The sequence below is a fragment of the Coenobita brevimanus genome, chromosome 47 (genome assembly GCF_032717465.1).
Source record: "Coenobita brevimanus isolate Jiangsu-jjx chromosome 47, ASM3271746v2, whole genome shotgun sequence".
Classification (NCBI taxonomy): domain Eukaryota; kingdom Metazoa; phylum Arthropoda; class Malacostraca; order Decapoda; family Coenobitidae; genus Coenobita; species Coenobita brevimanus.
Window position 1 is genome coordinate 3517568 of NC_137000.1, and position 24063 is coordinate 3541630.

The 24063-nt window shown below is 41.4% G+C and overlaps 1 protein-coding gene across 1 annotated transcript in view; it reads left to right on the forward strand.

The window, feature by feature from the left end:
* Nucleotides 1-1144: 1144 nt before the first annotated feature.
* Nucleotides 1145-24063, forward strand: part of LOC145398987 (uncharacterized) — a 26391-nt gene continuing 3472 nt past the window's right edge. Inside the window, exons 1-8 of the mRNA XM_080271716.1 lie at nt 1145-1239; nt 8037-8152; nt 10506-10619; nt 18462-18887; nt 18998-19176; nt 20385-20565; nt 21403-21563; nt 22365-22502. Of these exons, the coding sequence (XP_080127842.1) occupies nt 1145-1239; nt 8037-8152; nt 10506-10619; nt 18462-18887; nt 18998-19176; nt 20385-20565; nt 21403-21563; nt 22365-22502 (1410 nt within the window). The remainder of the gene's footprint in view (nt 1240-8036; nt 8153-10505; nt 10620-18461; nt 18888-18997; nt 19177-20384; nt 20566-21402; nt 21564-22364; nt 22503-24063) is intronic.

Consider the following 24063-nt stretch of genomic DNA (forward strand, 5'->3'; position numbering starts at 1 on the left):
TGTGTAATTTTACTGTTCATCAGATCACCCATCAGCTACAGACTAACACATCTGTTGAATTGGCACTGCTCGCCCTCTCTGCATTCATCTCGGTCTCTCCCACTATTCCATCTTCGTTACTCACTCTGTTTATCACCCTCATCTTCACTGCCCCAGGTCATTCCGTCTCCCTCCCTCCACTGAAGTTGTAATATGCTCTCATTTACATTCATTGCTCTGGTGATCTGTCTTTGCCCTCCTGTGCTTTTTTTCTCATTCCCCTCCCCCACCCTCTCTCTCTCTCTCTCTCTCTCTCTCTCTCTCTCTCATGATAATGTGTAAACCTGTTGCACTCCTCACAAGTATCGTATGTTAGGGAGCTAATGCTGCTGACGAGATTGCAGGGACACAGACATAAATATTTATATGGACGGTACACTACTAATGAAACTAACACGATGCACGGAGATAGAGCAGAGTGAAATGACATGCAGAGGAGTGGAATGAAGTTCAGTGATATGCAGAGAGGTGGAGTGGAGTGGAGTGATTTATATTTCTAGCTGAGTCAGGATGAGTGGCACTACACTGCAGATATGTATCATGGCGTGGAGTGAAGTGGAGTAACATACAGTGGAATGGAGTGGAGTGACATGTAGTACAGATGGGCGGAGTGGTATGCAGGGGCGTTGAGGAGAATGACACGCAGTAAATTGGCGTACAGCAATACTGAGCTGGGTGGAGTGGAATGATATACAGTTGAGTGATATACAGTAGGCTGGAGAGATACGCAGTGGAATGAAGTGATGTGATGTGTAATGAAATGGAGCAAAGTGGCATGCAGTGAAATGGAGTGGTGTGATTTGCAGTGAAAGAGAGTGGAGCGATTTGTAATGGAGTGGAGGGTCATGCAGTTGAATGACGAGCAAAATAGCTGGGTGGAGAGAAATGGTGGAGGCATGTGGATTGGTGTGGAATGGTGGAGGTATGTGGAGTGGAGTGGTGGAAGCATGTGGACTGGAGTGCAATGGTGGAGGCATGGAGACTGGAGTGGCAAAGACATGTGGCGTGGAGTGGAATGGTGGAGACATGTGGCGTGGAGGGGAATCGTGGAGGCATGTGGAGTGGAGTGGAATGGTGGAAGCATATGGGGTGGAATGGTTGTGAAATGGGGAGTGGAGTAGCAGAGGCATGTGGTGTGGAGTGGAATGGTGGAAGCATATGGAGTGGAGTGGTGGACACATGTGACATGGAGCTGAGGGGGTATGTGAAATGGAGATGTGGATGTATGTGGAATGGAGTTGTGAAAGCATGTGGAATGGAGTGAAGGCGGCACGTCAGGTGGAGTGGAGTAGGCATATGGAGTAAGGTGGAGTGGAGTGGTGGAGGCATGTGGAATAAAGTGGAGTGGAGTGGAGTAGGCATGTGGTGTAGAATAGAGTGGTGCAGGCATGTGGAGTAGAATGGAGTGATGGAAGTATATGGAGTAAAGTGGAAAGGAGTGGCGGAGGCATGTAGAGTGAAGTGGAGCGGTGGAGACATGTGGAGTAAAGCGGAGAAAGAATGGTGAGGCGTGTGGAGTAGAGTGGAATGGTAGAGGCATGTGGACTGAAGTGGAATGGTGGAGGCATGTGGACTGAAGTGGAATGGTGGAGGTATGAGCAGAGTGGGGTGATGGAGGCATGAGGAGTAGAGTGGAGTGGTGGAGGCATGAGGAGTAGAGTGGAGTGGTGGAGGCATGAGGAGTAGAGTGGAGTGGTGGAGGCATATGAGAACCCACTTGCTTCCTCCACCTTTTCTCCAGATAAGTGGAGATAAAATGTCGCCGCGCTGAAGCAACTACAACAAGGGTGGTCTTGTTTTATCTCTTCCTCCTTTTCCTCTTCGTTTTTTCTCTCTGTCTTTTTATCAGCATTTGCCTTTTCCTTTTTTCCCTCTCGGCTTTATCTTTCTTCTTTTACCTACATTCATCTCTTTTTCCTTCTTTTTTTTTTTTCTTGATTCCATTGCAGTTTATCAACCTCTCTTCTCCCTCGTCTGTGTGTGTGTGTGTGTGTGTGTGTGTGTGTGTGTGTGTGTGTGTGTGTGTGTGTGTGTGTGTGTGTGTGTGTGTGTGTGTGTGTGTGTGTGTGTGTGTGTGTGTATACTGCTCTATCCTTTCCTCTTTTGTCCTGCTTATTGTGCATTTTTTCTTTTCTCTTTCTCGTCCTTCTCTATTCTTTCATCTTTTATTATTCTTAGTTCCTTTCTGCTTTTCCTCTCACTTTTTCCCTTGCCTCTTTTACAACTCTGTACCCCTTTTTTCCTGTCCCTAAAGCTTTTGTCTTCAATTTTTTCTCATTATTATTCCCATTTTTTAGTCGCTGGATTATTATTATTATTATTGTTATTATTATTATTATTATTTTGGAGGGGATAACCTTTCCTGATAAATCGTCATCTTCCCAACTTTCATTTCATTATATCCCATTTTTTGTCCTCCATCCTTCCTTACATTTTCCTTTTTTTGTTCCTTCCTCACGTTTTCCCCACTCTCTTTCTCTTCCTTTCTTCACATCATTTCCTCCTATCATCCATCATTTCCTTTCCTCAGTGCTTCCCCTCCCTGTCCTCCACTTTATACTTTCTCCTATATTTTGTCCTTCCTTCTCACTTACATTTCCCTTTATTTCGTTCCTCTCACACGTCTCCACCCCTCCCCCCCTCTCTCTCTCTACACACACACACACACACACACACACACACACACACAGTCTCATTTCCTCCCCAGCATTTTCATCCTGGGTTAGTCAAGCCTCTCCGTTTTTTCAGCTCATCTCAGGGAAAGTCAGGGTTTCACTGGTTAGCATAAATAACCTGCAACTGGAAGAACTTGAGCTTAGTTCTCAGGTCGGTCAGAATGTTGGGCACAGTGTTTTTCCTCCTTGTCCCTGTTCACTAAGCAGTATAAATGGGGACTTGGAAGTAGCATGGACTATTGCGGATCGTATTTTGGAGAAAGATTGGAACTTAGCAAAACTGATTGTCTTCCTCAATGGTCCTCCGTGCAGCCGATAGACATAAACATAGACTATTCTTCTGGAGAATCTGCAGGCGGCGGCCAAATGTGGCTTGTGTCCCTAACTGTGCCACTTACTCACTCACTGACTAATAGTACCTTTATGAAGTGTGACTTCTGGCAAGTTACCATCGTAGTGTTTTGAGCGCACACATCCTTGCGATGGGGGTACTGGTGGTGTGTCTAGTGTCCGCCTGGAGAATGTCTGAGGTGTGTCTGAGGTGCCTGTGGTGTGCACCTGCAGTGAGTCTGAAGGATAAGTTAAGATGGGGAATATGGTTGCGGTGGGTACGGCTGTCACAGCTGTTCTTGGTCTTGGTCTTCATTCTTCTGCGTCAAACAGCTGCCTCATCTTCTCTCGTTCCCTATCAGTTCAAGTGCAATTTTTACTTATTTATTTATTTATTTATTTATGTGTGTACTCCCTCGTGAATTCACAATAATCTGTCGCTGTAAGTTCCATCTTTCGCAGTAATCTTCAACTGCATTTTTTTTTTCTTTGCACTTTCTCGTAAAACCGGAAAATTTTCCCCAGTAATCTTTTTCTGAGAACATCGTCGTCAATTTGGAATACTCTTTCGCCTTCATCTCTCTCTCTTTTCATGGTAATCTTTCGTACCTTCTACTTTATCTTTTTTTTTTCTTTCTTTTTTTTTCTTTTTTACACGCACTGCTTCGTAAAATTGGCAAACTCTTTCTCAGTAAAATCTGTCACTGTTCTGGTGAATTATAATAGGTACTCGCCTGCAGATCTGACGTCTCTCTCTCTCTCTCTCTCTCTCTCTCTCTCTCTCTCTCTCTCTCTCTCTCTCTCTCTCTCTCTCTCTCTCCACGTCAGGTTTTCTTGCTTTTGTGTTGTCAGAGCATAGTTTTTAATCTCATTATCTCTTTTTAACTGACATTGTTATATTTTTGTCGAATATTGTTTGATAGTCTACTTATTTTTTTCATTCCCTTATTGTCGTGGGATACAAGGCCCTGTATATCCACTAAACTATTATTTCAAGGTATTCTAACACCATAACTTGTGTTATTTTGGATCCTTGTATACGATTTCTACTTTTATTTAAAAATGTCCACTGCAGCTAGTATGAAGTTATGGCGCAGTAAAAAAAGAAAGAAAGAAGGAAAGAAAGACAAGAACGAAAAAAGGTGATTATTTATTCCGGCTATCGCTAGATAATTTCATTAAGCAAAGGGGGAAAATCTTGGACTCTATAGGGTTAAGGGTTAAAGTTCCATCTTCCACTCTGAAATCTTTATCTATATCGGACTTCCGTTTTCGTGAAACTGAAGAGACTATTATCTCCACTACAAATTCTGCTTTTCAAGTAACCCTCAAGTGGCAGGAACCGTGTGTATATCTTATCTATTTAGTCATTGCTGTGGATTATTGTAACTGGTACGAGTTTAGCAAGACAGCGGAAGACATTGGAGAAGGAAGTGACATGAGGGGCAGCTCCGGTTACATAGATGTTTCAGATTTTCCACGTGCAATTTGGCATAGCTATAGCCTCTTCACTACGATGACCCCAATTTCCTTTTATTATGGTTATCAGACAGACAGTATGTTAATAACAGACGGTTTTTATTAAGCTGGCAGAAAAGGTACTCAGCAATGGGGTCCTGATATTCCCATTACACGTTTGACTCTTTTATTGTTATACTCTCACCTGCAATTTATTCCTGATGATAACTGATTTTCATTCAACTGCTACAAAACATTGCGCAGAAAATAGTCACATATATCTGCATCCCTTTTCATGTGATGATCAAACCAGGTGCTATATTTTCAAACCAGGTGCTATATTTTTGCTAACACCGGACGATAATTATTCAACTGGGAAACAGTCTGCGCTGCAGACCTAGGCATTTTTTATTCCGACTGATATCATATGACACAAAGTCAGAGTCTGAAAAAATATAATAATCCCTCTATTATTCTTTCATTGTGTAGGTCAAGCTTAGGTACTTTATTCTTGATATCACCAAACGACTTTTTGCAGCTGAGATACCGCATGCAGCCAAAGTTTTAAACGAATTACTTTACCAGTCGATAAAACAAAAACTGGTTGTGTAAGGAGATATGTTGCGTTCACTACTAGCCCCCTCAAGCTTCCCGACAGGCACTGACTTTCCAGTCTCTTATGTATTCCTATTTTCCACACAAGTTACCCTACAGGCAACGTCACCGCAGCTTTCCCATAAATACAAGAGTGACGTCCCAAATTCCTCTGTATTCCCAGCGCTGTTAAAATTTCATCTGACTCCGGTGGTAAGGACATCGTGTCTCGAAAACACCACACGATCAGGCACTCACGTTAAGATTACGTCGTATTTTTAACTGGGGTACGCTGGCACACCACATACACCAAGAATAGGGAAAATCGTTGGTATTTTGGTATTCTATTTTACTATGTGCAGGCGACTGCATTCTGCTTAGGAGAGACTCTTCCAATAATTTCACTACGAGGGTGCTTTTCTAAGCTAGCAGTAAAATCGTCTGGAAGAAGCAAGAATAAACCGAAAAATACAACTAATCCCCTGTGTATTCCCAGCCACATACACCTAGGCTGGGACGAATCTATTTATTTTTGTTTCCTTCATATTATCTTCCTCTTTTTTTTCTTTTTTTAAGCTTCGGATAGATTTTCCTAACTGGAGGGGTTTTGTACCCTTCATGTACCCTTTCACTAATAGAGGGCCCTCCTAAACTGAAACTGTGATCATCATGTGGCAATAAAAATAAAACGAAAATTTATCAGATAACCTTTTTCATCTTGCAAGAGACTTTTCTAAGCGGAGAGGTTTGATAAAGCCTTAATTGACCCTTACGCTAACACGGGGCTCTCCGATAAAAGCTAAATATAATCATCAGGGGGTAACAAGAGACCGAAAAATACACCCAACCTCCTCTGTTCTCCCAGCACATCTAGAATCTCCTCTGACCTCACCATTTATCAGCATCACAACATAATCAGGTACTCCAGTTAAGATTACCTGAGGAAGTATTTAGAAAGCGTTCTGAATTACCTGGGGAAGTATTTTGAAAGTATCCTGGATTACCTGGAGAAATATTTAGAATTTATCTTGGATTATCTGGGGAAGTACTTAGAAAGTATCTCAGATTACCTGGGGAAGTATTTAGAAAGTATCATAGATTACCTTGGGATGTATTTAAAAAGCATCTTGGATTACCTGGGGAAGTATTCAGAAAATATCCTAGATTACCTGGGGAAATTTTTAAGAAGCAGCTTGGATTACCTGGGGAAGTATTCAGAAATTATGCTAGATTACCTGGGGAAATATTTAGGAAGCATCTTGGATTACCTGGGGAAGTATTTTGAATGTATCCTATATTACCTGGGGAAATATTTAGAATTATCCTCGATTACCTGGGGAAGTATTCAGAATGATCCCAGATTACCTTCTTGCTTTATTATTCTTACCTTCAACTTGTAGAATTAGATATCATAGTGATAGTCTTTTTGTAACAGGCAGCCTCGATAAGACCATTAGGTCTGTTGCTGTTTTCTTTCCTTTGTACTCCTTTTTACCTGGGGAAGTATTTAGAATGATCCCAGATTACCTGAGGAAGTACTTAGAATTATCGAAGATTACCTTGGGAAATATTTAGAATTATCCAAGATTACCTTGGGAAGTATATAGAATTATCCAAGATCACCCGGGGAAGTACTCAGAAGTATCTCAGATTACTTGGGGAAGTATTTAGAATTATCCTAGATTACATGGGAGCTATTTAGAAAGTATCATGGATTACCTGAGGATGTATTTAGAATTATTGTAGATTACCTGGGGAGTATGTATGAAGTATCACAGATTACCTGGGGAAGTATTTTGGCAGCATCCTAATTACCTGGGGGATGCATTTAGAAAGTATCCTGACCAGTCTTTACAACAAACAAGCCTTCATAGTCGTATATCGTTATCAGAAATCATATTATTGGATCGCGTGTCCAGCTTTAATGCTCAGTCCAAATTATTTGTCAGGTGTCTGTTTGCGTATAAGTGAAAGTATAAACAGGCAATCATGTGCAAGATTTCTGCTTTGGAAGGTTTCTGAATTTAGTTCCTGATATCTGAAAATGGCATACGCTGGCACACAGTACATGCAAAGGCTGGGAAGATTTATTTTTGGTTTGTTTGGTTTTGTTTGCATGCTTTAAGTTCTTGCTACCTCCAGGTGAGTTTGTTCGGTTGGGGACTTTTCGACCTGGAGGGATCAGGTTCAGCCATCACTAATCCTTTCACTGCAGGTGATTAGGTCTTTCTGAGTTGAATAAAGTCGTCTAGAGGTAACAACTTCATACAATGTTTCCTAAGGTGAAATAAACTACGTTTAGGAGGATTCACCATTTCACTTCCTTTTTCTCTCTGTCAAATGATCTTTACCTGAATAAGAACTAACTTACTGCCTTAAAATATAGATGCTGCCACTATACGATTATATATAACTTAGGAGAGCGCCATAGTAATGAACGGGTTAATGTAAGTTATATCTAAAATTGCAGTTCAAAACATCTCGCTCAAGATGAATAAAGTCGCATGGAGATAGCAGGAATAAAGCGGATGCGAAATACTAGGTGCAAAATTGGCTAAAGGACGTTTTTATATTTTGTCTTGGTGCTGCTGGATGAGGTCATAGAGCTTATGAGGGCACTTAAGAAATGAAGGGGCTAATTAAGGCTATATCGAAATCATCCTGTTCAAAAAAAATCTTTTTTTAGTGGAATATCATTGTCTAGAAATGCAAAACTAAAAAAATAAGTTATCGGACTGCAGGAGTTAATCGGACAACACATTTAACGCCTGAGCTGACTCCTTGGTTGATGACTGAAGAAGTTGACACAGGCGTTATTATGAAATCAGCATTATTCATCATTCGACCCACGGTTTTATTCGTCACAAAAACTCAAAACGGTCAAGTTAACCCAACAACACATTAGAAGCCTGGGTTGACTTCTCAGTGTGTTGATATCAGTTCCGAGGCTGACAGAGGCGTCATCATTAAATCAATGGTGACTGGAGAGCTCATCCTTGCCCGAGATAAGGGTGGAGTGTCCCAGTTCCTGACCCATGATGAGACATTGACGGACAGTGATGCAACAAGCATATCTTGGGGTTGTTCACTTGCTCTACAACAGTTTATACATTTATCATCAAGCATATATCATAGTTACATGTACTATATGTATGTACGTATGTATGAATGTGTGTATGTATGTATGTATGCATGTATATACCATGTATGTGTAGCTGTATAATACTGCACACACACACACACACACACACACACACACACACACACACACACACACACACACACACACACACACACACACACACACACACACACACACACACACACACACACACACACACACATACACACAATCATACACATACAGAGAGAGAGAGAGAGAGTTATCAGTATATAAGGTGGAAGAAGGTGGAAGTGGCTGACATGGCGTTGAGAAGGATGGAAATTAACATTACAAGATGGGGCAATGTTATTAAGAGCTCTTGTTATTCTGTCCATACTAGTGTACTTTCCCACCCGGCTTCATCTCCTTTGCGAGAATATACAAGAAGAGATAACGGAGGGAATGAGAAATGAGCAGAGAGAGTTGGTTAGGTGCTGGTAGTGATTTTCATGTCTATCTTTTTGAGTACCGGCGTGAGTGGTCTGATTATCTGGCGGGTCAATCCACACACCTCCGGCACACCCACATGTACATTTGTTCCCTCACACACCTTTGCTCTTCCACATACCCACTGCACGCACACACACACACACACACACACACACACACACACACACACACACACACATAAATCTACTCACATCCCCTTGCTCTTTCATTCACACGCCTGACAATCATTCACATATCCAATAACTTCCTCACGGACTGCAGGTCTTTCACACATTCATCAGCTGACACATGCACCTCTTTATATCCAGTCATACCCCTTGCTCTTTCACATCTCTGGCTGACTCACACACCTCCTACACACCCACACATTCACGAATACCGCCTTACTTTTTGAGAGATACACCAGCTTATTCACACACATCATCATCATCACCATCATCATCATCATCATCATCATCATCCTGAACCTCTTTCCCACAAGAAGATGGTGTGAGGTAGGAAACAGGAAGAGAAATAGTACAACATGGAAGAACTATTAAAATCATGTTCAGTGAAATGGGTTATACACTCATTCACACATCATTCAAACCCTCGGAATCCTTGTTCTGTCTCACACACGTCTCACATATCTCCCCCCAACTTAGTTACTCATTCTTCCTAGCACACCTCCATCGGCAATTCTCACACCTACTCACACACTCGCACATCTTACACAAAAAGTCCCTTGTTTACTCTCTTATCTGCCACCACCTATACTAATTCATTTACCCATTTGAGCACAGTGTATACCCACAAGAGATTATCACCAATGTCATGAATTGGCATACTATAATCTCACTATATTGTCCTCCACACACACACACACACACACACACACACACACACACACACACACACACACACACACACACACACACACACACAAATACGTTCGACAGCACAACAAAGTATCACCTTGACCTTTTCAGTTTTTCCCCTCCCTTAGTATTCCTTAAAAAGGCCTCGCAGATAGCTATGGTAAAAACAGCAGGCACAAGCATTGCCTGAACAGTTCCCTTTCATCTTCCGTATGTTAGCTTCAACGTCTCCTGAATCATTTTAGTTTCTTCTTTCCTTCCCAGGCTAATCCACTGAGCACGAAGGTATTTTTCGTTTTATTCTTGACATCTCCTGACGATTTTATTATGACAAGAATATATCTTAGAATAGCAGGATATCCTTCATAAATCTCTTCATAAGCCCCTTCAATTCGAGAGGTCCTTCCTAAGTTGTATAAAATCGTCTGGGAGCAGTAAGAGAGCTGAAAAGGAGATGTCACCCGGATTTATGTGATTAATGTACACAGCTGGTCAGTTCTGGAAGTGTCCTCCTCAGTCTGTCCCTCCTTCTGCTTATAATCTCCAATCTTTCAACGCATGTGTAATGTAATGTCATCAACGGACATATGCTAATCATCTACACCTAAACCACAGTTGCTTAGCCTCAGGCCCTACACCATGAAGTGGGCAAAATGAGGCTGGTTGTTTGGGTGTTAGCAGGAATACAAGGTTAGAGCTGTTTCAAACATGAGTGGGCTAAGGTAAATATGTGGTACTTGGGGTCATGGCTAGGGTGTCTCTCCACGAGCATCACCTCTTACACAATCCTCTTATAGTCGTAATCTGGTCTCACGGTCGGAGTCTGTGTAGTTAACATTTCTGATGGGTACAGTATCAGTGATGTGATAGTATAGGACAAAAAGCTGTGTTTTTCAACCGCCCTCAGTCCGATGACGTGTTTTCGTGTTATTTTTGCAGCGGTGGCCGAGTGGTCAGCATTGATAGCCGGCCCAACAGTGCCAGGCTTCAAAAATCTTGGTATAAGCAGCTGGCTCTACTTGACGCAGGTGTCCAGCCAACCTTTCTGGGTTGGTAGGTAAAATGGATACCTAGGGTAACACCTTAGGAAGGTAACTGTGGTATACTGGATGATGCATTGTTGTATCACAGGATTATGGGCGAATAATCCTCCACAAGGTCAACGGCCTGAGTTACGAGATGAACACCGGGGCTAAATGGCTCCTAGGGACTGCGCCAACCTTCACCTTTACAGTGCTATATCACCTGGCGATTTTACTGGGCTGAAGGTTGGCGAAAGCTGTATCTAACCCCTTCAGTATGAAAAAAGCTGTCCTAATCTGAATAAAATCGTCAGAAAATTGCAAGATAAAATGAAAACGACGTCCTCAGATTAAAGAGGCTGGAAAGAAGTTAATCATTCATATGTATCGCATAACTCTGGTGCTACACTGAGAAAGATCTGCTCATTTTTTTTTATGTGGCATGCATATTAGGGCATTAATGAACTGATTATGATACACACACACACACACACACACACACACACACACACACACACACACACACACACACACACACACACACACACACACACACACGCACGCACGCACGCACGCACGCACGCACGCACACACGCACGCACGCACACACCATATACACCACACACACACACACACACACACACACACACACACACACACACAAATGGAAGGCAGGGAATCTGAAGCAGGGTCTGGGCAGGACTAGAAACATGACGGAAAAAAAATGACAGCTTGAAAAAGACTTTTGGAACTATTGAGGATGAGCATAACCTTCACAAATACCTTCACTACAAAGGTGTACCAGGGTTGAATAAATATGTCAAGAAGTAAAAAGCAAAATAACCATTAAAGTACGTTACCAGATTAAGGGGATTAATCGAGGCATTACATGTGGCTAAAACAACTTCACCGCCTTCCCTAAGAACCATTGATATATACGTCATAAAAACAAACCTCGCTATTACTGTATTATTAGAAAGCTTAAGGGAGAGCGGCCTAGAAAATCTCAGTATAAGCGGTTCAGTATTAGCTCACAAGAAATAGACGATTAAAAAGTGTCTGTGCTGACTTTGATAGAAAAAGTGTTGCATACAGACGATGGCTGTTGCAAAGGCCCAAATGAGTCTGCTTATCACGAGAGAACTACTTTAACGAGAACCCTATATATCGCGTACTTGAAATAATCCTGGTCAATAACGTTATCACATGCACATGATGATAACCGTATCACCTTGGAACGTGACTAAATATAATGATCATTGTAATATATTTTCGGACACCTCCTGCGCAATAATGTTTTAAGTGTGAATAGGGAGAGGGTGTGTGGCCTTGGGATTATTTTTCTCTCTTTTTGTTTATGATGTACTTGAGGAAGTATGATTCGCAGAGATCGACTTCTTACCTTTGCACAATGTCATGTATAGAAAAAGACGATATTCACGAGCGCACACACACACACACACACACACACACACACACACACACACACACACACACACACACACACACACACAAAGATAGTACTGAGCGCACACACACACACACACACACACACACACAAAGATAGTACTGAGTGCGCACACACACACACACACACACACACACACACACACACACACACACACAATGATAATACTGAGCACACACACGCACCTTTTCTAATCACCAAACATGTCTTCAGAGAGAGAGAAAGAGAAGCAATTAGATAAATAGAAAGATAATGTTGGTGTGCATTATGTTTACGTGTACGTGTGTGTGTGTGTGTGTGTGTGTGTGTGTGTGTGTGTGTGTGTGTGTGTGTGTGTGTGTGTTTACGAGTCCGCGGGGGGTCTGTGTGTGAATAGCCTGATAACGTCCATACGTGAGGTGACACAGGTATGTCCACTAAATCATCCTCATCACTTTCAGCATCATTTCCTTCATCATCATCAACTGTATTTCATTCACCACATTAATTATAGGCCTATTATTTTTGCCAGGCCCTATTTCTTTTTTCAATACTACCACTACTTTCACTATCACTTCCAATGTCATTTCTATCCATATGACCACATCAGTTTATATATATATATATATATATATATATATATATATATATATATATATATATATATATATATATATATATATCATGATTCTTTCATCATCTTCATCATCTGCTTCAGTTAAAACATAGCCCTCACACCTCTATCACTTTCGGCATCACTTTCACCATCTGTATCATCTTCAACACATTAGTCCCCACAACAGCTTTATCACTTTGAGCATCACATCACATCATCATCAGTATTACCTTCAGCACATTTCACCCACAAACCACTGTCATTTTCAGTGTCAGCTTCATCGTCATCTGTATCGTCTTCAACACATTAATCCTCACACCCTCACCATCATTTTCAGCATCACTTTCGTCATTATCACCTCAATCAATGTCAATATAGTAATCCTCACGCAAGCATCATTACGTCCAGCATTGACCCTCACACCTCAATCGTCACTTTCAACATCACTTACAATGTCATCCGTATCGCCTTTAACACATTCTCCCCTCCACACATTCTTCCCTTATTTCACGCTTCCTGCTACTGAACGATTTTATTCAACCAAGAAGAGAATGGATTTATAGTAGTTATATCTAAACCCTGCAGGTAAAAGAAAAAAAAAAGAAAACTCCCCTAAGCAGAGCACATCTGTTTGGGGTCATGAACAAAATGGAAATGATGCTGTAGTGAACAGGTTAATATCTAGGGCAGGATGACCTCACTTTACTCTCGCTATTCCCGTACGTGATGAGATACAGTTCATACCACACCTTCATCATTTACATCATCACTTTCATCATCGCTTTTAACATCACTTTCAACGTTATATGAAAATCTCATAAACCCCATCAGTACAATGACGTCCATCTATTTTAATCTCACATCCACACGATTTAAACCTTGGATAAACCCTTAATACCGACGAATTTAGAAAAATCTCAGTCAGCCCCTTCAGAACCTCTCATTTTTTTTCTCTCTAAGGTGAATAAAATCGTCTGAAGGTGGTAAGAATGCAACAACAACAACAACAACAACAACAACAAAAGAATATAACAGCGGGATGGGATTAATTACAGACCTTTTTTTTTTCTCTCTTGTATTGTTTCTGTTCTTCTTTCTTTCTTTCCTTCTTTCTTTCTTTTTTTTTTTTTTTTTTTAACCACAACATCGCCTGCCTCTCTGTCACCACATATACTGTACTCTCTCCGGCACATTCACCTGACTAAAATCGTGTACCATTAGCTGAAAGAGAATACGAGAGTTGTTCCGACCATGCGAAGGTTAATCTTAAGCCCAACATATATTACTGTTATCCCTGTTTTCACTATTACTATCATCACCATCTTCCTCACCTTCATATACTCTCTCCAAGGTAATCGCTTTAGCACAATGGCGTATTTGTTACTGTACTTGGGCTAACACCAAACCATTTTGTTCAAACTATCTATCTATCTATCTATCTATAGCCCGACGCCCTAATCCCGCAAAGGGTGGCCGCAGACAAAACGCCTCCAAGTCACTCTGTCACCCACCATTTGACTCCCCTCCCCCCAAATCACCCCCCCCTCCCTCATATACCTCTCAACTCCATCCCTCCACCTCATCCTCGGTCTACCCCTCCCTCTCCCTCCCTCCACCTCACCTACATACACCCTCTTAGTCAGTCTTTCATTCTCCATTCTCTCCACATGTCCAAACCACCTCAGTGTACTTCTCCTAATCTTTTCAACCACATCCACATCTACCCCACAACGTTCCTTCACTTCTTCATTCGTCAACCTGTCCCTCCACGTCACTCCACATGCTCCTCTCAAGTAACTCATTTCCACTGCTCTCACTCTTGACTTGTTCCCCTCTTGCAAGGTCTACGCCTCGCTTCCATACGTCAGGGTAGGGATCACAATACCATCATGCAGTGCCTTCTTAACTTCCATACTCACCTCCCTATTTCTCATCACTGCTTTCAGTGAACCAACAACCTTTCTTCCCTGCTGTTCAAACTACTCACCGTAATTTCCAGTGACACTTGCTGCTCTTGCCGTTGTTAAACCATTCTTTCTCGTCCTCTCTGTTTCCATGACATGTATCATCATTGTTACCTTCCATCTGACAAAGTCAGGGGAGGGTGTTGTTTTCACTGGGTTCAAGAGGTGTCCGTCCTAGAGTTGGGCGGCAGGGAGGAAGGGCGACTGGCTGGGCGTAGAAATTTCGTTTCCGGGCCAGAACTCGGAAAGTACTCACAACGGAGTCATGAAATTTCACATAGTTATGTGTCTTATGGTGAACTGGTGCCTTTTGCTAGGCAGAATGCTGTGTCTTGGGTACTTTTTTGTAAATAATGAAAAAAAAAAAAAATCCAGAGATTTCAATACGACCTGTGCAAGAAATCTGAAGGGCCCAGGTTATGTGTCCTCAAGGCGTTCTCCTTACACCTACCTTTAAAAGAAAGATGGAAGGGGGATGAAGGCCGTTATGCGCTTTGTTAGGTGTGCAGGGAGGTGGGGTGGTATATGCTTGGTCAATGGAGGGTTGCAACAACGTAGCGTTGCCTATGTGTATCACTGTCCTTACTGTAGTCATCCTTATCACCAAAAGCCTCTCCTTAGGCCTGCTCTCCTTATCACTCAGATATCATCACCTCTTCCGCTAACAGCTTAATCACTTTCACCTTTGCCATCATTATTCTGACCACTTATATTTTTAAAAGTGCTATTCTCATCATACTCATCATAGATGCTTTTATTTAATTATCACATAAAAATCGCTAGTATTATTACTCTTCATATATCCCTACTTACTCTAACCACTATAATCTTCACATTCACATAATAATCGTAAATTTCACTCCAGCATTCGTTATTTTCATGACAATCATGATCACTCTCACCACAGTTATAATCATCATTACAACAGATACTGTCATTATCATTTTCAGACTAACCAGTAATCTCTTTCGTCTCGTCTGACATTATGGTCTCCCAAACATTTCATATCTCTTGCCACGATCATCATCTTTTGCAAAGTAATCTATCACTTTCATTCGTCACGTCATGTTCTTTTCATTTTATACATGTTTCCTCATCAGTCCAGCTCGACACGTCATCATTATCTTCGACATCAGTCTTGCTGTTATCGGCACTTTCTGCGAACTGTATATCACTTTCATTACCAATTATTGTTCATCAAAATGGTCAAGACATTGTTCGCTTTTGTCATTTTATGTCAGTGCATAACGCACTGTTATCATGAAAAACACGTTCACCACCACCGTCACTTAACGTCAGTTCTCTCCATCATCATCATTATTATCACCATTATCAACACATTCACTATTATCGTCTCTGACTTACCTTTTTCTCATTATTATCATCTTGATCACCCCATTTCATCTTTCCACGTAAAATAGTTCAAGAATTCAGAGTCTCTTTATAGATGGGTGAATACATCACGGAAAAGTCCAACCATCGGAGACATTCAAACCATCTGAGACACTCAATATTTCAGATATGTTTAGACGATTTGTTAGTTTCAGATAATCATAGAATAAAAGTTAGGATTATGAATGATTCCCTAACTGTATACGGGCACACAGAATATAGAACTCTCCCTTCATTATGAAACTCGCCTGTAATATTTCTATCATATTTAATTACATCGCTTTGTTTTTCAACCATTGTCTCTTTCATGATACCGAAAATCTGTAGTGCTGTTTTGGCCATTATCAGTTCTATCCTACTTTTCCTTTATCGTCATCCTGACTTGTTTTTCTCACAGAGAAAACGATGGGGGGATGGAGTTGAGAGGTGGTCCATGGGAGAGGGGGATTTGAAATGGAGAGAAGGTAACCTGATGGCTGACTACAAGGTGACATGAAGATAATTTGTTTCTGGCCACCCCTTCTGGGATTAAGGTGTTTGAGTATAGAGATAGATAGATAGATAGATAGTTAGATATATACTGACTGGTAGATAGGCAGGTACGTCGGTAGGCAGGTAAACAAATAGATGGACAAACAAAGGTAGGACGAGAACTACACCCATTTTCAACTTTATTTTTTCCGTTACTTCCATCATGTACTCAACTCTTTCTGGACATGAAAAAATCTTAACTCTGTAATACTTGCTACCCCCAGACGATTTCATTCAGCTTAGGAAAGGCCTCTCGTATTGATGGGGTTTATTAAGGTCCTAGTTGGAAAAGTCTATCATAAGGTGAATAAAGTCGTCAGGAGATGACATGAATCATATTTTTTAGATTCCCGAGATCAGGGGTTATTTTTGCCTCTATGTACCGTCCATCGCCAACCCAAAACCAGTATCAGGCCATTCATTACACTGACGTAATATCCGCTTTACTCCTGCTACCTCCTGCCGATTTCATTAACCTTGGAAGAAGCCTCTGGTACGGTAGAGGTAAGTGAAATGAAATCCAACCCCTCAAGTGTGAAACGTCTCTCCTAAGTTGAACAACGTTGCCTGAACATGCGTAATACTTACTGTATATCTTTTAGCGACTATGGACGCATTCTAAGTGGCTTTGGATATTTCGCAGCAATTCTTCCTTATCAATTTATTCTACTTATTACATCTCGATATCTTATTCTTTGTTACTGATGTACGCTATGTCGATACTGAGACTATAATAAGCATCATAGAAGAGACCATTAAGGGATATGCAAAATATAAATCGTTAATGAAGAGATATTACGATGCCTCCTATGACTCCAAGAATACGACTTTATGACAGATACAAAAAATGTGGTCAAGAATCATCACACCACCGCCACCACCACAACCATTACCACCAAAACCACCACCACCACAATCACGACCACCACCATGACCCCTCCCTTATCACATTCACAGTCAACATCGCCTGCGTTATAACACATTCTTCACCACAGGGTAACACCAGTATCGCTTTCCTATCATCACATCCACACTTTCAGGTCGAGGACTTTTTTTTTTTTTTTTTTCAGGAGAGCTCTCTGGTACTGATGTAGCTAGGGAAGGCAATATCTAACCCTTCCAGTCCCAAAATACCTCTCCTGTGCTTAGTAAAACTGTTAGGAGAGAGAAGAATGTGAAAAAGAACCATTAGGGTGGAAAGAGCTTAAGGCAAGTGGTGGTGAGGACTTGGTTAAAATGGCCGAGCGTGATTACAGTAAGAAGTTACCTTATCAGACTCTTGACATATCTTCACTGAGTGTCTCCCCTTCCTCCGACACCCCCGCCCCCTCTACCCTCTCTCTCAGACACCCAGAAACTTTGTCTTGATTGTGGATAACTTGGGTCATAACTCTATATCGGCGGCAAGGTATGGAACTTAGTTTGCTGTGTAGTGTAGGGAAACGGGCTGTTGGGTTCACTAGAGGATGGAATTAAAGTTGTTGTGATCCGGCGAGAAGATTGAGAACAGATAAGATGAGGAGTGATCAGGGCGACAAGTGGAGCAGCAGAAGCAGTGTCGTAAAGAGTCCCAAGGTGACTGGACATTCTTCATCCCAGTTCGTACGACCAGCTCCACCAGACAACATAACTCTGCTACGTTGATATAGAGTGACTGCTGTGTCTCTGATCTGTTATCGTGTTGACGACAGACGAGAAATAATCAAGTTGTCCATTGCCTGTTGTAGTAGCGAACTTGTCTGTAAGCAGCTAACAGTGATAATTAGAAATGTAATCTCCGGGGGTTCAGCAGCTTCTCAGTGCTAGTCACTTCACTAATGATGAGGAAAGGCATGCACAGTCATTTTTACTGTCGTGGATCCTGAATCAGTCTATACGTGCTGTGCAAGTTGACTGAAATTACTATAAATATTTTCTTTGCAGTGAATATGAGTAGCATGATAAACAACGTGAGTCGGATTATAGTGAAGGGTGTGAGGCACCTGCAGACTAAGATGGTGTGTAACAACACTTGTTGCACCACCAGTAAAAACCTCACTGTCTGCTTCGGGGACTATAATTTCACAGATCAGACAAACCTAACAACTCCTGAGCAATGGGAGTTGGGTGTGAGGTGGAGCTACACTGTGCTGGTGTTAATGGTGGGATTGTTTGGTAACCTCGCCATCATCATTATCCTGGCCAGGAACAGACTCCTCCTCCGCACATCCGTCAACCACTTCATTCTCAACATGTCGGTGGCTGATCTCCTCACCTCACTGGCTGGACCCGTCCTCTTCACCATCCGCGACACTCATGATCTGTGGGTCTTAGGCCAGGTCTGGTGCTACATGGAAGGATTTATTCAGGGTAAGTAGTTCCATGTAAAATCATCCTGAAGTCAAGAATAGGTGACAAAAAAATATATTTTTAAATAGCTTTGTATATGGAACTTTAAACTTCTTTCTACCGGCTTGCAGTGCTGGTCATGCTGGTGAGTGTCACGTCTCTTGCGGTCATCAGTTTCGACCGTATGCTGGGCGTGGTTCGACCCTTCCATCAACATCTCAAGAAACGGCAGTCCATTGCCATCATTCTTGTCATCTGGGTGGCGTCAGCTGTCCTCGCAGTGCCCTTTGCTATTTACCGAATTTACTCGGTGAGTTGTAGGAAGAAGTACCACAACTTAGCGCTTGTGTGCCTTTTTAAGGAAAACACTCATGTGTCACTGAAAAATTCCTTTATTTCACGTGCAGGCAAGAGTGCATGTCTGTGTAAATGTGTGCACTTAACTCGATAGTTCCAAATGAGTTCCTTCATCATACTGTGGACTTAAAGCATGTATCTAAAGAAGAGCACTGTGAATGACGTACTGTTTTTAGATAAAAGTTGTATGTTGGCCTGAAGTATAAATCCTGGATTTTAATATGAAGGTATTCCTTGCAGTTAGAGACTTGGCGTTAAAAAAAATAATACGTCTATGTTCCACCAGTCATCATCATCATCCGGATTACCATTCCCACCCTAGGGCAGGGTGAGGAGTAGCAATGTCCAGACTGCCAAAATTTGCCCAATCCCATGGACCACGCTTCCATTCACTCATCATTCAAGCCCCCGGAATCCTGGCTCTATCGGATACGCCAAAATACCTTCACCACGTTCTAAAGCTTCACACAAACGTCAGTCCGGACGCTGCCACGTTAAAAAAGGGGTGCCAAATCCCTGATCATGCACTTCTCCTCACAACATCCAGCCAGCGAGCTCGATCTCTTGTCAGTTCCACCAGTCTATATATATTATTATGCCAAGAATCAACAAAGTCAGAGTCAGTGATGTGCTTTGGAGGATCACGAAGAGACCTAATAGCGAGGACCTGTTTCATACTAATGTTCTATTAAACCACAGTTAAGTAACGTCCCTTTTCTGTAATGTTCAAAATTTGCTTTTCGGGTTTCGATACGGAATTTGCTTCACAGCAGTCGTGATGTCCTCTTAAGACTTTCAGCCAGAGTATGTCATTCTCCTTTCTTTTCTTTTTCCTTTTTTTTTTTTTTTTTTTTTTTTTTTTTGCTGCTGCTAACCTCCACTCTAATCCTGATTGTTTTGGCTAAATACTTGATCTGGAGATATTACCCTAGTCAAGAGAATTTACAGGTTGATAAACAATGGTTGATTTAAGACTGATGGTTTACATCTTCTCGATGATCGTTATGTTTGGGCTGTCTTATGCGATTATGCTCCATATGGAAAGAAGTGAGCATAGACTGATAGAATTTCTTATTGGGGTGGATTATAATTTAATGTGGGACTAAAAGTGTAAATACGACGGGTGTGGAAGGGTCAGGACTAAGTGGGTCACCGCCGCAGGAGCGGGTGTGGGCGGACATGACAGAGAGAACGTGCGGGGAGGATGACGATAAGATGAGAGTGTGGTGGGCAGTTACCATCATCGGTCTCTGCTGGCTGCCCCTCATCATCATGGTCATCTGCTACACCACTATCTTTATATGCTTCAAACTCGACTCCTTCAAGCTGAATACCAACAAAGGTGAGGTTACCGGGGATTGTATACGTCTTTTTTATTATTTTTTTTTTATGTGAGGTACATTCATAAGTGTAATTTTTTCTAATTTTTGACTCTGAATTATGATGAGGATACACTCACTGCCCGTGGCCTTATTGACACAGCACTGATTTACTTACCATGCCATAATCTTTGACAAAGAATATATATATATATATATATATATATATATATATATATATATATATATATATATATATATATATATATATATATGTATATATATATATATATATATATATATATATTAACACAACACTTCCAAGCACACCAGAACAAAGATAGCGATGAATGATTCTTAAGTTCTATATATGAGAGTTAAATTTATGTTGGCGACATGATTTCATCCTTGAAATTTGCTGATGCTATCTATGCAAAGAAGCATAAATATGTGATTTTTGGAGCTATGTTTCTGAATAATCATGTATTGATCTGCCAAAGCATCCTGGTGTCATTTGACTTTGGGCCTGTTCACCGACTAGATGGAACTGGAATTATTTCGATTATAATTACCTAATTGTGTAGGCTTAGTTGATAATGAGAAAAAAACACTACTTTTTCGGTGGGTCTCTCTCTGAGAAAGCCATCTTTCCCTGCCAGAGATAATGTAGATGTCAATGAGAAGTGGCTTGCTCAAAACATGGTCCAGTGAATCAGAGTCTTCTGCCATTATTATTTTTTCTTCCAACGTTCGTAGTCGAACAAATTTGCATCAGAATGTATCGTATTCTAGCCCCAGTGAGGAGAGGCTTTCATAGAACTGACTTTCTGATTTTTCTGTGTGTTTGATTCTCCTGGCAGAGCATCCTGGCTTGGTGCACATGAAGCGGCGTGTGGTGAGGATGATGTTCGCAGTGGTGATAGCCTTTACCGTGGGCTGGTTGCCCTTCCAGATCCTTACAGTGGGCAAGAGAATTTTCATAGACGATTCAGGACACTACCTAAGCGACAAGAAGGAGATGGTAAGTTCACACACACACACACACACACACACACGCAATCTATGGGCAGAGAAACATTACCAAGCCTCTCTCGGCTGAGGAACATTAGCCTGCTGAGGAAAGTGAAAAGCGAAAGGGCTGAGTTAATTTCAGACAAATATTCCTGACTGAAAGCTGGGGTCTGGCTAACGCTATCTTCCTTTACCTAGAATGGACATAAATTTTCTCGTTTCCCTCCTCCTTGCCCCTTTTAATCTCTTCAATTTCCGGCTTCCTGCTCACTCGCCTTCCTCCCTTCCTACCTTTTACTTTTCTCTTGGTATTCCTTCCATGCATGTATTTATATCTTGCTCTCCTTCAGTCGTTTATATTGTTTTATCTTATACACGTCGTCTCCTAACGATGTTCTCGATTTCCAGTTCAGTTTTTATTCGCTCTCCTATCCCTGCACAGTCAAAAAAAAAAAATAATAAAATACTCCGTACATGAAAAAGGAGCACCCAGAGAAGCAACACTGACACCCACCAACTGACCCAAAAGCCAAATATTTGACCATACCCTCTGATCTTGACCTTCGACCAATTGCTCTCAAATCCGATTACTTCATTCTTGTCTGACCCTTGACACTTCCAGCAAGTATGGTCCATATCATATCAAAATTGCCTGGCTTGATCTGATTATGCGACCTTTCCTTGTAACAAAATGTGGGAGTAAGATGTTATTTATTTATTTATTCATTTATTACTGTGTCTTTTCCTGCAGCAACCCCGCTGCTTCCACTGCCTCCCTCCCCTTCCTTACTCTGCCTCTGTCTTCCATCAGAGTTACCACACCCTCTTCTCCGTGGCGCACTACATGATATACACCAACTCCGCCGTCAACCCAGTCATCTACGCACTTATGCACCAAAACTTTAGGAGAGCATTCCGAGTTACCTTCCCATGTGTCTTCAAGAGAAAGGTGAGAAAGAAAGAAATATATATATATATATACAGAGAAATGGGAGGGTTGTGGAGATGGGGGGGGGGTTGTGTGTGTTTTGTGTCCGACTCTGGGTATAGGTTTCACAGCCTGTCCCAAGGCCAGGTAGTCCTACTACATACCATTCACCTCTACATGTCACCACTTCGGTGCTAACACCCACCGTCCATATCGAATATATGCTAGGGCTGTCTCATACAGAACTGGTGTATTGATAGTAGCTGGGGTATTTTTATGACATCTCGGCTGGTCTTCTTGTAGATCAATAAAGTCTGATTTTATTAAATTCAAATACTTAAACTGTTCCCCGCCCTAGGGGGGATTTGAACCTGGGCCCGGTACGACTGCAGGCCACCTCTCTACCGATTGCGCCACCGCCTCCCTGAGATAATACAGGCTATTCACTGCTCCAAGATATTGGACGTGGAGACTTTTTTTTTTTTTTTTTGAACTTATTAACCACTTCTTTACCACAGTCAAATAAAATCGTTTTGATGGTACTAAGTATAAATATAAAATACGTCATCGCCTCGAAAGATTAATGGCTATTATGTCCAGATTATTTAGTTAAAGAAAGTGTCTCCTATTGTAACTAAAATATTCTGGCGGTAACGAAGACAAAGACCTCATCATATTGAAAGGGCTAGAGAGATTTGTTCTTTATGCTCCACGTGTACATAACGTGACATTGTAACTTAGTAAAAACATGGGCAGCGAAGAGAGAAGACGTTCGCAGAAATCAACGTGCTGAACAGAGAAGAGTGAGGGGGATGTGCAGTGTCAACCTGAGGGGCAGAACATCATGTGCGAAATTAACCTCTTTCAGTCAGATGACGTATTTTTTATTATACTATTGTCACATCAAGACGATTTTATTCAGCCTAAAGGGGGCTTTTCGTACTGTAGGTGGAATTAGATATAGCCTCCTTTAACTACTTTCCGTACCTCTTTAAGACCCTTCCTTGATGGAAAACGATTGTCTGGTGGGAGGGAGAAATAAAATATAAAGAGCCTTATCGAACTGAAGGGGGTTAAAGGACACATAGATATCGACAGTGTTAGGGAAGTGAGAAGTAGGTTAAAATAGTTTGGACCTAAAGAAAGTATGAATGAATAACTGGATGAAGAGTTGTAGACACCTGGAGTAGTGGATGCAACAGCCATTGATCGAAGAGCAAGATAAAGGTAGATCAAGTTTAACGAAAGGAACTCAAAAATTAGGAACTTGGCAGAAACTTTAGGAAATCCTGCGGCTTGGAAATTAACTAAAAAAAAAAAAAAAAAAAAAAAAAAAGCCAACTCATGCAAGCATCGAACACTGCCTATAAATATGTATGTATGTATGTGTGTATGCATATATATGAGCATGTCTGTACGTGAGGACAGAGGTTTAACTCCGTTTTAAGCAACTTGTCACCGAGATACTGTGTTTGATAACATCCCAAGGTCAGATGATATTTTCTCGTTTCACATAACATACTCGTACACTGGCTATGATAAATATAACTAAACATTTGATCATTATATTAATCATCGAAAA